This window comes from Muntiacus reevesi, chromosome 9, assembly GCF_963930625.1.
Source record: "Muntiacus reevesi chromosome 9, mMunRee1.1, whole genome shotgun sequence".
Taxonomy (NCBI): domain Eukaryota; kingdom Metazoa; phylum Chordata; class Mammalia; order Artiodactyla; family Cervidae; genus Muntiacus; species Muntiacus reevesi.
This window is the reverse complement of record NC_089257.1, coordinates 12,281,188-12,298,846: the sequence shown is the minus strand read 5'-3', so window position 1 is coordinate 12,298,846 and position 17,659 is coordinate 12,281,188. Positions and strand designations below refer to the sequence as shown.

At 37.5% G+C, this 17,659-nt stretch overlaps 2 protein-coding genes across 2 annotated transcripts; both read right to left on the bottom strand.

Annotated features, from left to right (window-relative positions):
- Positions 1 to 4,607: 4,607 nt before the first annotated feature.
- On the bottom strand, positions 4,608 to 5,549 carry LOC136174682 (olfactory receptor 8K3-like). The gene has a single exon (XM_065944862.1). It carries the CDS (start codon positions 5,547 to 5,549, stop codon positions 4,608 to 4,610), a length of 942 nt encoding a protein of 313 aa, XP_065800934.1.
- Positions 5,550 to 16,056: 10,507 nt separating this feature from the next.
- On the bottom strand, positions 16,057 to 17,016 carry LOC136175648 (olfactory receptor 8K3-like). The gene has a single exon (XM_065945898.1). It carries the CDS (start codon positions 17,014 to 17,016, stop codon positions 16,057 to 16,059), a length of 960 nt encoding a protein of 319 aa, XP_065801970.1.
- Positions 17,017 to 17,659: the final 643 nt, after the last annotated feature.

The following is a 17,659-nucleotide window of genomic DNA, read 5'->3' as shown; positions in this document are numbered from 1 at the left end:
ATGAGATGTTTCCTCCTTGATTTGTTGCCCATGTGATTGTTTTTACTTACCTCTCAGAGACAGAAATTAGTTACTTACTGTTACTTCTTATTTCTGGGGAAGGAAATGGCAATCCACCCCAGTATTCTTGCCTGGAGAATCCCATGGACAGAGGACCTGGTGTCTACAGTCCAGGGGTCACAAAGAGTCAGACACAACTGAGTGACCAAGCTCACCGCAGCACTTCTTATTTCATCGTGAGCTTCTGTCACAGGCTGTTTACAACTTCTGCTTTTTTCTTTTTCTTCACTGCATAAACTACCGTTTTAGTTATCACAGTCTGTTACCCCATTCCAATAAGCACCTGTGTCATCACAAGCTGCCTGCGCCTGCCTTAATAACCATACCTCTTTCCTCCTCTGCCACCATTCCCAACCCTTGGTCATCACTAAGCTTTTCCACTGCTACACTTTTTCATACAGAAAATAGGGATTGGAATTTTCTCTCAACATAAATCTCTTGAGATTCTTTGGCACTTTTGTGTGTATAGATCATCTGTTCCCTACATTGTTGAGCAGTATTCCATGATATTGATGATAATCTGTTTAAACATTCACTTATGGAAAGACTTATGGGCTCTTTCCACTTTTCTACTATGATGAATACAGCTACCATGAACTCTCACTTAAAAGTGATTGCATTTTTGTGTTGAAAGTTCTCTTCTACTCTTCTAGGTTCTTTTGACTTCACATAGATGGACATTTCTGCTGTTTCTGAGCTTTGACCATGACACAAAAATAAATAAATGAATCAATAGCTAAAGGGGAGGAAAAAATCTTTACACAGTAGCTTTTGCCTGGATTAATAATTAGATTGACAAAAGATTAACAGGACCAAACCATATATATTTTATTTAGTAATTGTACATGTAGACAGGAGTCATCATGAGATTAATTAAGATCCATGAAATGGGTAGGCTTAATTGCTTATTTGGGCTTCACAGGTGGCCTAGTGGTAAAGAATCTGCCTGCCAATGCAGAAGACAGAAGAGAATTGGGTTCAATTCCTGGATTGGAAAGATCCCATGGAGTAGGAAATGGCAACTCACTGCAGTATTCTTTCCTGGAAAATTCCTTGAATAGAGGAGCCTGGTGTGCTAGTCTATAGGGTCACAAAGAGTCAGACACAATGGAGCAACTGATCACATAAATGTTTACATGCTATTCTGAACTAAAAGTAGCAATTATAGGAACATCACTAAATATAAATAGGAAAACTAAAGACAAAGGAACTTAATTCTGAATATTCACTAAAAGGACTGATATTGAAGTTGAAACTCCAATACTTTGGCCACCTGATACAAAAAGCTGACTCATTGGAAAAGATCTTAATGCTGGGAAAGATTAAGGGCAGGAGAAGAGGGTGACAGAGGATGAGATGGTTGGATGGCATAACTGACTCAATGGACATGAATTTGAACAAACTCTAAGAGATAGTGAAGGACAGGGAAGCCTGATGTGCTGCAGTTCATGGGTCACAAAGAGTCAGACATGACTTAGTGACTGAAGAACAACATTTAAAATGAAAAAAATATATATTAGCAAACTGTAAAACTCTACATATTTTGTTCTCTTTCTGGTTCATCTTTTGAGGGACTATACAATGCACAGCAAGATTTATTTTAGAAATGGGATATTGGGATATATATATAGTCACAGTTTATTTTTCTCAAATCCAGATACTAGATTCTTCTACTTTTTTCTGTTATAAAAGTCACACTTACTCACTGAAGATAATTTAGAAAAATATATATCCAAAAATATTAATTTAAACATTTTCATGTTCTCAGAAGTTATCAATATGTAATCATTTTACTGTATCTTTGTCCAACATACATTTTCCAAAAACCAAAATTTTTCTACATTTATATTTGGCATGTTTATATTCAGTACATATTTTTCTTAATAATTAAAAAATCAACTATATAAATTCCTTACATTTTACCTCACTTGAAAGAGTACCTACAATTATTTTTTTATTCCAATAAATAATTTTAATTTGGTTTTAATTGACTATATAAAGAATTTAATCCATGATGGTGGAAAAAAAATGTTTAATCTATGATGCAAATAAAGTTTCATGAGTGTTTAAAATACTAAATATAACCAATGAAATTGGAAATTTAGAAGGGTAGAAGAGTTCACAAGACATAACATTTATATAGTGGTACTTATCTTAATACACTTTCACTAGAAACATACCATAGAACAAACCATGGAATTACCTTCTTTTGCTTCTTATAAGAAGAATTATCAAATTGATCTTAATAAAAATATATCATAAGCTCTTATGTACCAATATTGAGGAAAGTCACCCCATGAAACAGATAGCAAGCCTAATTCAGTATAGTATAGACCACTTATGTAAAGATGCACAAATATTAAATAAGAAATATTCTTGACCTTCACAGACATCAGGAAATGCAACAACCTCATGAAACAAAGGTCTATATAGTCAAAGCTATAGATTTTCCAGTAGTCATGTACAGATGTAAGAGTTGTACCATAAAGAAGGCTGAGAGTTGAAGAATTGATGCTTTCCTATTATAGTGCTGGAGAAGACTCTTGAGAGTCTCTTGGAGTGCAAGGATATTAAATGAGTCAATTCTAAAGGAAATCAACCTTGAATATTTATTGGAAGGACTGACACTGAAGCTGAAGCTACATAATTTGGCCAACTGATGGGAAGAGTAATCTCGTTGGAAAAGACCCTGATGCTGGGAAAGATTGAGGGCAAGAGGAGAAAGGGATGGTGGAGAATGAGGTGGTTAGTCAACATCAATGACTCAAATGATATGAGTCTGCTCAAACTCAGGGGGATGGCAGAGGACAGGGAAGCTTGGCATGTAGCCATCCATTGGATCTCAAAGAGTCGGACATGACTTACCAGCTGAACAACGTCATTAAACAAAAAGAAAGAGTTAGGAATCATAATCTCCAAAAGTTATAAATACAAAGTTGAAAGTGTCCATGGGAGACCTCAAGAGGTTTATTTTTTCTGCATCACTGAGATATAATTGGCTTACAGCATTGTGTAAGTTTGTGGTGTACAATATGTTATTTGATATGCTTACACACTGCAGCATGATTATAGCTTAGCATGATGTAATACCTCCATCAGTAGAAGGAGAAGGGAGTGTCAGAGGATAAGATGATTACATAGCATCACTGACTGAATGGACATGAATTTGAGCAAGCTCTAGGATTCCCTGGTGGCTCATTGGGAAAGAATCTGCCTGCCAATGCAGGAGATGCGGGCTCACTCCCTGGGTCAGGAATATCTCCTGGAGAAGGAAGTGGCAACCCACTCCAGTACTCTTGGCTGGGAAATCCCATGGAATGGAGCCTGACTGGCTACAGTCCATGGGGTCTCAAATAGCCAGACATGACTTACCAACTAAACAATAAAGATGGGATACAGTGGCGGACAGAGAAGCCTAGAGTGCTGAGATTTATGTGGTTGCAAAGACTTGAACACAACTTGGCGATTGAACACCACCACCAACAATACCTCCATCATATTACCGTTTCTTTTGTGATGAAAGCATTTAAATATTGCTCTCTTAACCTTCAGGCATACAGTAGAGATTGCTAACTGTAATCAAGGAAATTGATCTTGATTGGAATGCCCACTGCTACAGAGAACGAACTGGTTGAAATAAAACATTGTGCTGATTTTGTGGGTTACTGAATTGCAAACTGTGCTGAGTTAATGGCTTTCTAGGGCTCATGTATGAGAGCAACTTCACGGATGAGAACAGGTCAGGACTGTAGCCTCCTCCATGCAGTATGGAAACACCTGGGAAAGTTCAGATAATCCCTGAGGTCCAATCATCGCGCTACACTGGGCCTCCTTGAAACCACAGTAAGTTTAAGTTTTATGCTGTGTTCTCAGTCATGTCCAATTCTTTGTGACCCCATGGAGTGTAGCCCACCGGGCTTCTCTGTCCATGGAATTTTCTGGCAAGAATACTGGAGTGGGTTGCCATGTCCTTTTCCAGGGAAGTTTAATTTTTCAGATGCCTTCGAAGTGTATGGGGGCTCAAACAGATAGCTATCCTTACACAAAAACATATGCATACGCCCAAATACAGACATAGTCACGGGGAAGTTCATTCTAGTAGCTGAGAATGTATGGCAAAACCAATACAATATGGTAAAGTAATTAGCCTCCAATTAAAATAAATAAATTTATATCAAAGAAAAAGAGAAAAGCAATAATCATTTAAGCTCACTTTTTATATCTACCATTCTTCCTTTCTCACACACAGCATGCCCACTTTCCTTACCTGCTTGAATATCTGTAGTGTCCTCATTAATTCTCATGTATAATAACATTTATTTAATTATATTTATGATTAATCTCTCTTAGTCAAATAAGGCAGATATTTTCTTGTGTGCTAGTGTAAGTACAACACATTAAAGTGCTACTGGCACGTAAAAGGCAATCTCTAAAAGTACATTGAACTTATTTGTGCTCACTATTCCATTTAAAGACACATAGAGAATCTAAAGGACAGGAATCTAAAGGAAGCCCAGAACCTAAAGGATAGGAATTGTACGTAGGCTTTAAGAGGAACTGTTACAAAGCTTATTCCACACCTTTTGTAGCACATATTTTACATCTTTGTTCCTCAAACTGTAGATCAAAGGATTTAACATGGGGATAACAAGGGTGTAAAATATAGATGCCATTTTATCTGTGTCAAAGGAGTGTCTAGACTCTGGTTGTGCATACATAAATATCAAAGCCCCAAAGAACACAGTGACCACTGTCAGGTGGGATCCACAGGTAGAAAAAGCCTTGTGCCTGCCTTCAGCAGAGTTCATCCTGAGAATAGCTACAAGGATGAGCAGATAAGACATAAGAATTATTGGAAGGGAGAGGATCCCATTAACACCTGCAAAGATCAGAATGATCAGTTCAATTTCTTGCGTATTTGAACAGAGCAAAGATATCAAGGGGAGACAGTCACAGTAGAAATGTTTGATGACATTGTAGCCACAGAAGGACAAATTAAAAATCTTTCCAGTGATTATAAGAGACACGAATGTGCTATAGAGGTAGGGGATTGCCACCAGCACCCGGCACACCCTTTGTGACATGATGACCGTGTAGAGCAGGGGGTGACAGATGGCCACATAGCGGTCACAGGACATTGCGGCCAGAATAAAAAGTTCACTAATCATGAACATGATAAAGAAAGCCAGCTGGGCGGCACACAAATAATAGGAGATTGAATTTTGACTCACAATAAAACTTGCCAACATTTTGGGTCCTACAGCTGTTGAATAGCCAAGATCAGTGAAAGCCAGGTGTCTGAGAAAGAAGTACATGGGTGTCTGCAGCCTGGAGTCCACCTTAGTGAGGATGACCATGCCCAAGTTGCCCACCGCTGAGGTCACGTAGATGATGAGGAAGAGCCCAAACAGTGGAGCCTGCAGCTCGGGGCGGTCTGTGACTCCCGTGAGGATGAATTCATTTGGCACAGTAAGATTTTGTGTTTTCATGCAGTTTTATCAGGATATGTATTCTGGGTGGAGACATCAAGCATAGTAAGCAGATTTCATGTATTATCACCTGGCAGATTTTTCATATGTGAAGCTTGTATAAGTAAAATACATCCTAACTTCCCAAAACAGGATATTTTTTAAAATCCCATATCCTATGTATAATAATATGCATAAATAAAGATAGAGACAGAGTCTGAGATATTCATTAGTTCTCAAATAGGAGTTCTTTTACTAAGCAAATAACAGCTGTCAACATCTGAAAGACACACTGGTTATTGCAAGTGCAAGGTGAGCAGTGCGTGCGCATAATGGTCCGTGGTCGGTTATGCTTCTAAACATCTCATAGCACCCTTATCATCCCAAAATCTCAGCAGTGCTAAAGCTGAAAAACAAGAAAGGCATAGATGGTATACCTAGACATAAACACAGAGATAGATCAATATCCTCTGTCCACGGGATTCTCCAGACAAGAATACGGGAGTGGATTGCCATGCCCTCTCCAGGGGATCTTCCTGACCCAGGGACTGGACCTGTGTCTCTTATGTCTCCTGCCTTGGCAGGGAGATTCTTTACCACGAGGGCCACCTGGGAAGCCCCATATAAACATATAGATACACATGTAGGTGTGGATACCTATAGACACATGGATAAAGATACAGAAATGTATGCATAGAAGTACATTAGAAATGAAATAAAGTTAAAAGTGTGATTCATCTATAAATTTATACGTATATAAACTTATATGATACACATTTAAAGTTTTCTACTACTCATTTATGTAATTCAACCACATTGTGATATTTATGAATTATACTTGATAATACCACTTAATCATATCGCTTAGCACATATAAGAATTGTATTATTCAACTATGTGAGAATTATGATAAAAATGTAAAGCCATAAATTCCAAAGCGTAAAGAACACAGTGCGCTTCCCCAGTGGCTCAGATGGTGAAGAGTCTGCCTGCCATGTGGGAGACCCGGGATTGGTCCCTGGGTTGGGAGGATCCCCTGGAGGAGAGAATGGCTACCCACTCCGGTATTCTTGCCTGGAGAATTCCACGGACAGAGGAGCCTGGGGGTCGCAAAGAGTTGGACGCTTTCGCTTCACTTTCATAGAACCTGTTACTTCAACGCCTAGCCCTCAAAATCCTTTGTTCAGGTGATACAGACTGAAATAGTGAACAGACAACAAATATTGGACAGTTGTATAAATAAGAAAAATATAATAGATTACAGTGAGAATTACGCCTCTATAAAAACATGTGAGACATATATGTATATAGATATGCTGCAGCTGCTGCTGTTAAGTCACATCAGTCGGGTCCGACCCTGTTCGACCCCATAGACGGCAGCCCACCAGGCTCCGCCGTCCCTGGGATTCTCCAGGCAAGAACACCGGAGTGGGTTGCCATGTCCTTCTCCAATGCATGAAAGTGAAAAGTGAAAGTGAAGTCGTGTCAGACTCTTCAGGACCTCATGGACTATAGCCTGCTAGGCTCCTCCATCCATGGGATTTTCCAGGCAAGAGTACTGGAGTGGGTTGCCATTTCCTTCTCCAGTAAATATATATAATCTCTGCTATATTTTCTGTTATATACAAATGATTACTTTGGGCAAATAATTTATCTGAAAATATTTATTTTCTTATGCAAAACTGATATTTCTTTACAGGGTGGTTGGGAGAGAAAAATGAAGATTAAAGGATTCAATATGTTTAAGCTTACCTGGAAATCAGATAAAAAACAAATATATATACATCTTTCATGGTGGCAATAACTTAGCTCAAAGAGAGTTTCTTTATAAATTTGTGTGTCAGTTCTTCTGTACTGTGACGCTGTCTTATTTGTCAAGTCTGTGATGTAATGATCAATAGGTGAGGACTAGGTCAAGTAGAATGGAGCACATTTAACTTACTCCAGGCCCTTCACTATTCCCCTCTGCAGGACTAAAATTGGACCTCTGAAGTCCATAAAGCGGGTTCTTTATGTTCTAGTTTGATTTATTATGATAGCAAAAATGAAAGTTCATTATGATGCAAATTTTCCTAAAACATAATCTTTCCCTAGGAACATTTTCACTACAATTGGCATATATTAATTTGTATGTAACAATTCAAATATACATTGTCATGCAAGAACCCAGGAGAATGCGAGGAGATCTAAGCAAATGGAAAGAAAGAGGAGCCATTGGCATTTTTTCCGCATAATGAAGATTCATTAAAAACTCCGTTTGGAAAAGAAGATGCTGTGCTTTTAAAAAAAAAAAAAAATGTGTAAGGTTACTATGTCACACAATGACGCTGTTGTTTAGTCACTAACTCCTTTCTGACTCTTTGTGACCCCATGGACTGTATTCTGCCAGGTTCCTCTGTGCCTGAGGTTTCCCAGGCAAGATTAGTGGAGTGGGTTGCCATTTCCTGACCCAGGGATCGATCCTGCATTGACAGGTGCATTCTTTACCACTGAGCCTCCAGGGAAGCCCCCCACAATATTGTAGACGTGAATAAAATACATTAAATAGATATACATGGATTATATGTTATTTAACTTTTTTTGTATTTTAAGGTCACAAAACTCCACCAAATGATAATGTAACACAAAACACAAATCAACATTTTATAAAATCAAATAAAAGTGCATCTGAATATGATAATAATAAACATAGTATGAATATACCAGAATAAGAGGTGGGCTTCCCTGGTGGTTCAGACGATAAAGACACTGTCTGCAATGCAGGAGACCTGAATTCAATCCCTGGGTTGGGAAGATCCCTTGGAGAATGGAAGGGATACCCACTCCAGTCTTCTTTCCTGGAGAATTTCATGGACAGAAGAACCAGCAGGCTACAGTCCATGGGGTCTCAAAGAGTCAGATACATCTAAGCAACCAACTCACAAGAGTAGGAGCTAAATGGCAGATCAAGGTAAGAGGATTATTAGGTGCAAAACATAAACACCTCCTTTAAAAAATATAAATAACATTGGTTACAATAAATTATCAGTGACTGCAGTTTCTGAGTGGTCTGTAAGAAAATTAGTTTAAAAATTTATAACATTAAATATAAAAGTATTTACATGAAATTAGCATTTTGCTCACTTAAAATATTGTTTACAATTTTAAGACCTCCTGATAGTCTACCTGGACTTGATGCAAACAATTTTCTAATATCAGAAACATGAAATGTATATCACTCAACAGTTACTGTAGAGGAATATCTTCAATAAATGTAATAATAAGTAGTATAAATCTTGTTTTCTTGTCTTCGTTTTGCAAGCTGAAAAGCTGAAAAAAAAATCAGACTTTGTAAATTCCAATGTTCCTGTAAAGGTAAGAAATGATAGAAATGTTTTTGGTTGTTTTGTCACAGCTTTATCATTCTATGGATAGACCCAAATAGCTATCTCATAGTTTAACATTTTTTTTAAATCCTGATTGTCAATTTTTTAAAGTTGTGCCCTGTGAGATAGTTTTATCTAATTTGCGATCAGATTACACTTGAAATTAAAGGACACGCTGATAATTGCACCATTGCCATAAAACTAGGTACTTAAAAGCCTGCTAATAACCAAATAGCAATTTCCACATCTCATTGTAAGGAGGAAATGCTCTTTTGTCTCATCAAGGGATCCAGAAATAATCATATTTATGTACTGAAGTACATAATCATTAAATATTAAATGATATTGAAACAGTCACCAAAAAATACCCAGAGCACTAAATGAATAAGCATTTAGAAGAACATCACAATGAGAGACTGAATACATGAGGCTTCTTATTTTTGCCAGTTTCTAAATATTCATGTGTTTTTGGCAGTGGTGGTGTTTCAGTTGCTAAAGCGTGTCTGACTCTTATAACCCCTGGACTGCAGCCCGCCAGGCTTATCTGTCCACGGGTTTCTCAGGCAAAAATGCTGCCATGCGTTGCCATTTCTTTCTCTGGGGGTCTTCCTGACCCAGGGAAGCAACCAGGGTTGTTGCAGGCAGATTCTTTACCAGCTGGGCCACCACGGACACCCTCACGCATCTTTAGTTTTGCTTTACTTACTCTTGGTTTTGCCTTCCACTGGAGATATCGTTATTGGTATAAATGGGCATCACGATGATGTTTCAGAAATGCTTTTCAGAGTTTAGTCTGTAAATATGCGAATATTTTCAAATAATTAATATGAAAAGACAGAAGAGGAGTCCTATTCCTGAGAGAACTGAATCAGAAATGGTTCATTTTGCTCAGGCGTTGCCAGTGAATTAATGTGAAACTTTGAATTTGTCACTGAACCGCTGTCAGCATGTTGGAAACACGGCATCACATGAAACACTCTGTCACTTTACCTGCAGTGAAGTCTGTCGTGACTCCCCCATGTGGCTCTCACATGGCTAAGGGGGACAATTTATGGATCTCGTTCACCTTTTGGTACTCTCCCTGAGGAGTGTCAGAGAATTTGCTGATCATCCCTAAAGTCCTGAGACCACAGCAAAATGTCTGGAGATTGGCTTTTCAATTTTCTAGGGCAATTATTTCTTTCCTCTTTATTCTTTCCTACCTTATTTTTTTTTAAACTCTTGGTTAACTTTCCTTTCGTAGTATAGAAGTCTCTTAATTAAACCTATCTCTAGAGCAGGCCCATTAAGTCTGCAAGTCCACAGTGGTCTTCTCAAATGAATGATGGTATAGAAATGTTTAAACATTGTCCTATTTCGTTATTGAAAAATAGGGAATTAAATATGGGCTTCTTAGGTGGCTCAGTGGTAAAGAATCCGCCTACCTAGCAGGAGACACAGGTTCTATTCCTGGGTCAGAAAGAGCCCCTGGAGAAGGAAATGATAACCCACGCCAGAATTCTTGCCTGGAAAATCTCATGGACAGAGGAACCTGGTGGGCTACAAACCATGGGGTCTGAAACAGTTGGACACAGCTGAGGGACTGAGCACGTATGCATGCTATGAGCTCTTCACCAGACCTAGATCCTAGATATAGATTCCCCCCTATTGCTTTATCTAAATATTTTATTTGTGGCTGTTATTTAGTTGCCAAGTCATGTCCGACTCTGTTGTGAACCCATGGACCGCAGCCTGCCAGTCTCCTCTGTCCATGGGATTCTCCAGCAAGAATACTGAGCGGATTGCCGTTTTCTTCCAGGGGATCTTCCCAACCTGGAGTCTCCTGCACCACAGGCAGTTTCTTTACCACTGGGCCACCAGGGAAGCCCCAAGTATTTCATAGTTTAGCATTTGACAGTCAAGTTGTTCTTCATTTTGAGCTAATTATTGTATTAGGTCAACATTATTTACTTGCTTGCTTAGTTTTCCCCCCATATCCCTAACTACCTCTGCACAATGATTTTAAAAGGCTACACCCCTTCTTCTGAATTACCTTTGCAACTTTAGGAAAAATTAGTTGAACTATTTGTAAAAATCTATTTCTGTGTTGTCTATTCTGTTCCATTAATTTATATGTTTGTGTTTCTACCAATATCAAAATCTTGACTATTTGGTTATATAGTTAATCCTAACATGAAGGAGTGTTTTTTCCTAGTTATACTAAATTTTAAAATGTGTTTTCATTTATGTTCTGCCCTTAACCTTTCAATAAAATGCAGTATAAAATCACCTCTGCACTAAATCTTGCTGAGATTTTATTTAGGTTTGCATTAAATCTATGGATCAATTTGGGAAGAATTTTATGTTAAGTATACAGATCTGAGCTAAATATAGCTACTAAATTATTCAAATCTCCTTTGATTTTTAAAATTGGGGTTTATACTTTTCAACATACAGATCCTGTGCAAGCTTTGATAGTTTTTATGTCCATTTTCATTAGCTATAAAGTGACTATAAATCGTCTTATTTTATTAATACCTATATGTATATATAAATATTTTTATATAATTTTTGTTAATCATATATCTTGTCTTCTTTGTGAACTCATGTTTTCCAGATTGTTTTACTTTCCATAGTTTTGTGGAGATTATCTATTAGAAAGCATATCTTTTGCAAATAGGGATGTTTCATTTCTTTCTTTGAAATTTCTATGAATTTTATTAGTGTTTTTTTTTTCTTTTTCTTTTTTTTCTTACACTTGAACACTACTGAAGCAGTTAACAGTTTCACTTTCACTTTTCTGGGAATATAAAAGCAATAATTTCAATGAGCCCAGTGTCTTGCACATTTCCATTAATAAAAAGATGCTAATTTATCAATTTGAGACATCCACGTTTTCTTTAATTTAACAATAATCTGATAATCTGATGATGTTCCAACTACCCATGTTTTGGTTTAAGTGTCTAGGATAGGATTTTTTAGAACATTGACTCTAAATTTGAATGTCATCCAATGAGGTATGTGATTTGTTTGAGCCTTCACTGCTTTATCTCAGCAATCAATTTTGTACTGAAAGCTCATTGCAGGTCAAATGCAATATGAAAGTAACACCTAAAGACAAAGTTGGAGTATTCAAACTCATGTTTTAAAGATATATGTCCACTTTAGCATATAAGTGATTGCACTCACTGAGTATTTAAGAATCACACTTTGTTTATTCACCCATTCGTTTGCTCAGTCATTAAGTGGCTCCCACTCTTGCAACCTCATGGACTGTAGTCTGTCAGACTCCTCTGTCCATGAGGTTTTCCAGGCAAGATTATTGGAGTGGGTTGCCATTTTCTTCTCCAGGGGATCTTCTGGACCCAGAGACTGAACCCAGGTCTCCTGCATTGGCAGGAGGATTCTTTACCACTGAGGTACCTGGGAAGGCCCAAGCCTTTTTATTAACTCAAAAGTATTAATAATAGGCCTTTGTATGGCATTTGTATGGGTTTCTCTGATGACTCAGTGGTAAAGATCCCACCTGCTAATGCAAAGGCACAGGTTCAATCCCTGGGTCGGGAAGATCTCCTAGAGAAAGAAATGGCAACCCACTCCAGTATTCTTGCCTGGGAAATCCCACTAACAGAAGGAGCTTGACAGGCTGTAGTCTATGGGGTCATAAAGAGTAGACACACTTAGTGACTAAACAATGATGACATGGCTTATCTATGGAAGCAAGAGACATTCTAAAAAAAGGCAAAATGTGTAGCTTCCTCTCCCAAGGTCCAAAGTTCTTTCCAAAGATAGCCTAAGAAAGCAAAGTCCTTTGTGTGCCTCCAGCTATGACAACAGGTAGGCAATACTGGGATTGGATTTTTCCAGAACTGGATATTTTCCAGCAATGAAGATAAGAGTGACAAAGTTCTCTTATGGATTGGAACTTGTTCTTAAGGGTAACTCCCCTGAGAACCGGTATGGCTGGACAAGGGAATGCTGCCTCTCACGTCATGACTCTGGCCCCAGTCAGCTGGCTTGCCTTGATACAAGTCTGATAACCAGCATCTTCAGCCAGCAGAAACCAGAGGGAATGCCCCCACTGGTTACAAGGTCTCAGGACAGAAACAAGATGAGAGGAGAACTTGAAAGTCTATGCTTTCTCCACAAAATGGCTTTTTTCTGTTTTTCTCTTTAACTTATGGAACATTTATTATTCATACACACATGAATCTATTTCTGATCTATCAATATCTCTTCATTGATATATATTGCAAATTTTTATATCAGGAGCAGACTTTTAAAAAAATTACTGTAGCTTTGGAATAAGGCTGTATACCATTACTGTTTGTCTTAATGCTAATATTGCAAGTTTATTCCTGCTTTTAAAGTTAGTTCAGCTATTCTAGATCTTTTGCTCTGTATGGTTTGATTTTAGCTCCTTTATGTATTTTGGTTTCAGCTTCTCAATTCCTATCAAAAAAGAATTTCTGCTTAAATTTTAATTGTGTTTGATTTGAGAAATTGTGATATTTACCTAATATTGAATAAATCAGTAAATAAATATGGTAAGATCTCATTTGTTTATGCCTCCATTAATATATTTCAGGAATATTTTCTAATTTTTACCATACAGGCTTGCATATTTTGTATGTATCTTTAAACATTTCATAATTATGATGAATTTATAACAGGTATTTAACAATTTAACAAGGTTTTCCAGTAGTCATGTATGGATGTGAGAGTTGGACCATAAAGAGCCTAAGAATTGATGCCTTTGTACTGTGGTATTAGAGAAGACTCTTGAGAATCCCTTGGACTGCAAGGAGATCAAACCAGTCCATCCTAAAGGAAATCAACCCTGAATATTCACTGGAAGGACTGATGCTGAAGATGAAGCTCCAAAACTCTGGCCAGCTGATGTGAAGAGCCGACTCATTGGAAAAGACCCTGATGCTGGGAAAAATTGAAGGCAGAAGAAGAAGAGGGTGACAGAGGATAAGATGGTTGGATGGAATCACCAATTCAATGCACATGAGGTTGGCAAACTCCAGGAGATAATGAGGGAAAGAATGGCCTGGCGTCCTGCGGTCCATAGGGTCATGAAGAGTCAGACACGATTTGTTGACAGAACAATAACAACATTTAACAGTCCCATTTCTAATTTTTCATTTGTAGTATATAGAAATAAAAATTATTGTGTGTACTGATCTCTCTTTGAAACATTCTTAATTCACCATTTAATTCAATGCTTTTCTTTTATAGTTTAGATTTCCACTTGTACAATCTCATCATGTACTAATAAACAGTTTAAATTCCTTCTTTCCAATATGGACTGTTTTTTTTTTTTTTTCTTTACCATATTGAATACCACCTCCATTAAAATGTCAATATCATGGGAAAAATTAGTCCTACTTGCCTTTTTCTTGATTTAGTGAAAATGTTTTTGAGTTTTTAAGGATGATGAACAAAGAACAGTACAGTCTCTATATGATGTAAATACAATTTCATAAATGTTAAAAATAAAAAATTAAACAAAAAAGTGACAATTTAGAAGAGGATATTTTTATACATATTATATATATAACAAATTGTCACATATCTTATTACATTCGTCTTAGAAATATTGACCAAATCATGGAATTTTGTCTTGTGTTTACTACAAAGAGATGATCAAATCATGGCAATCAAACAATAGAATAAAAATTATAGAATATAATAAAATATATTAAATACAATGTATAATATAGTACACATATATGCATACATATATAGTAAAGGAGTTTTTACACACTCTTATGAACCAATACTGAAGAAGGTTATCCCATAACAAAGGCACAAAGCTAGTTCAGCATAGAGTAGACCTCTTACGCAAAAGTACAAAAATAATTAAAACACCAATTTTAAATAAGCAATATTTTTGTTTTTCAGACAGATAAGGAAATGTAACTATCTTGTTTGATCAAAAAGCAGATAGGAATCAAGATCCCAATAAAATATAAAAATATAACTCAAAGCTTCCATGGCAAACTCTCAAAGAAATTTACCTTCTTTCCCTCTGGGTTTGTTGTGACATAATTGACAGCTAATATGGTATAAATTTAAAGTCCACAACATGTTGATTTGATGAATTTATATAGTTCAATATGGCCACAATTTAGCACTAGCTAACATTTTCATGTTACATGATTACCGTTCCTTTCTCTGAGGTGAAAATACTTAAGGCCCACTCTCTTAGTGACTTTTAAGTATAGAATATTGTGAAAAACAATTAAGAAAATGTATCTGGCTCAGAGAGTACTTTGGCCACCAGATGCGAAGAACTGACTCTTTGGAAAAGATTGAAGGCTTTCCCCTGCTGGGAAAGATTGAAGGTAGGAGGAGAAGGGGACGTCAGAGCATGAAGCTGTTGGATGGCATCACTGGCTTGATGGACATGAGTCTGAGCAACCTCTGGGAGTTGGTGAGGGGCAGGGAAGCCTGGTGTGCTGCAGCCCATGGGGTAGCAGAGAGCTGGACATGACTGAGCGACTGAACGTGAATTTACAGAGAAACGGTCTGATTTAGATAAATATGTTGTGAGTTACTGAATTGCTAAATGTGCTGAGTCTAAGGGCTTTCTAGGGCTCATGTATAAAATCAACTTCACTGACCAGAGCAGAGCAGGATCCTAATATCTTCCACGTGATAAGGGAGCATCTGTATCAATTGAGATGAATGATGAATTCAAATCACTGTACTACACTGAGCCTCCTAGAAACCACCATAAGTTTAATTTTAACACATGCCTTAGAAAAGTACAGCGAATAGAAAACAGAAGTATGTGCTTACATAAAACCACATGTACATGCACAAACACATGTAGACACTAGGAAATTTATTCTAATAGTTGGGAATAACAAAAATTCTTTGAATCCTTTTGTATATGCTATTGTTCCTCATTTGACTCTCTTTACTTGCCCTTGCAGAGTCCTAACTCATTCTAAGGTATGGTGCTAGTTGCTTAATTATATTTGTAATTCATCTCTTCCCCTTGGGAAAGGCAGATATTTCCCCGCTCTGGGTGCTAATGTATATATAGCACATAGAAGTATGATTAGCCCTTGGAAGGCAATTTCTAAATATGTGCTGAACATTTCCATACTTTTATTCTTTTTAGAGACACACAGAGAACATCTTGAAGCCCATCACCTAAAGTATAGGATTCATATTGTACAGAAGCCTGAAGAGAAAGAATTGCATAGTCTTTTCCACATCCTTTGTAGGGCATGTTTTACATTTTTGTTCCTAAAACTATAAATCAAGGGATTTAGCGTAGGGATAATGAGAGTGTAAAATATAGATGCCATTTTATCTGTGTCAAATGAATGGTTGGACTCTGGCTGCACATACATGAATATTAAAGCCCCGTAGAATACTGTGACTACCGTCAGGTGAGACCCACAGGTAGAAAAAGCCTTGCGCCTGCCTTCAGCAGAGCTCATCCTGAGAATGGATGCAAGAATAAGAAAGTAAGACGCAAGAACTATCAGAAGAGAGAAAATCAAATTAAAACCAGCTGAGATGAGAGTAATCAGTCCAATTTCATTTGCATTTGAGCAGAGCAAAGATAACAAGGGGAGACTGTCACAGTAGAAGTGCCTGATGACATTATAGCCACAGAATGATGAGTCAAATATCTTTACAGCGATAAGAAGAGACTCAAATACGCTATAGAGATACGGCATTGCCACCAGCACCTGGCACACCCTTTGCGACATGACCACTGGGTAAAGCAGAGGGTTACAGATGGCCACGTAGCAGTCATAGGACATTGCTGCCAGAATGAAAAGCTCACTAATAATGAAGACAAGAAAGAACGTGAGCTGTGTAGCACAAAAGTAATAGGAGATTTCATTTTGATCCACCACAAAATTTACTATCATTTTGGGGCCCACAGTTGTTGAATAACCAAGATCAGTGAAAGCCAGGTGTCTGAGAAAGAAGTACATGGGTGTCTGCAGCCTGGGGTCCACCTTAGTGAGGATGATCATGCCCAAGTTGCCCACCACGGACGTCACGTAGATGATGAGGAAGAGCCCGAACAGTGGAGCCTGCAGCTCGGGGCGGTCTGTGATCCCCTTGAGGATGAATTCGCTCAGCACGGTTCCATTATGTGTTTCCATCCAGGTTTATGAGGAAACCTGTTCTGGGTAGACACAGCAGCAGGGTCAATAGATTTGGTGTAAAATATCCTCTTAGATGGGCTAGTATGCAGAACTGGTAAGTAAGATAAATTTAAATTTCCAGTTTAGAATATTTAAAAGTAAGTCCACCTGCCACACATTAAAATATACATAAATAGAGACAGAAGGAAGTACGAAGGTAGATCAGCTATTCTCAATTAGAGTGACTTTGTTCCCCCAAGAATATTTTTCCACTGTCGGAGACATTTTGGCTCTCATAAGTGAGAGTTGAAATGCTATTGGATTCTAATGTTTATAGGTCAGTTAAAGAGCTCAATATCTTAACATGTCAAATATGCAGCCTGTAACATTATTGAGCCAGTAGTCACAATAGTATCCGGGTTGACAAACACTATAGTATAGGTATAGAAACATAGACAACTAGATAAAATAATAGTAATAATAATAATTAATAATAAATAAAAAAAGAAACACAGACAACTAGACAGTCATATGCAAATATAGATAACAAAGCAAAACTGAGAAGCTAAGCAATCATAAAACTTTAGGTATTATGGATAATTATTGCACTATTCCTTAAAGGTCTATTTTTATTCTTTATAAGATATAACCACATAATGGC

Bases quoted from the DNA above. Each gene is read 5' to 3' on its own strand.
- LOC136174682 (XM_065944862.1), bottom strand. From the start codon at position 5,549: ATGAAAACACAAAATCTTACTGTGCCAAATGAATTCATCCTCACGGGA.
- LOC136175648 (XM_065945898.1), bottom strand. From the start codon at position 17,016: ATGGAAACACATAATGGAACCGTGCTGAGCGAATTCATCCTCAAGGGG.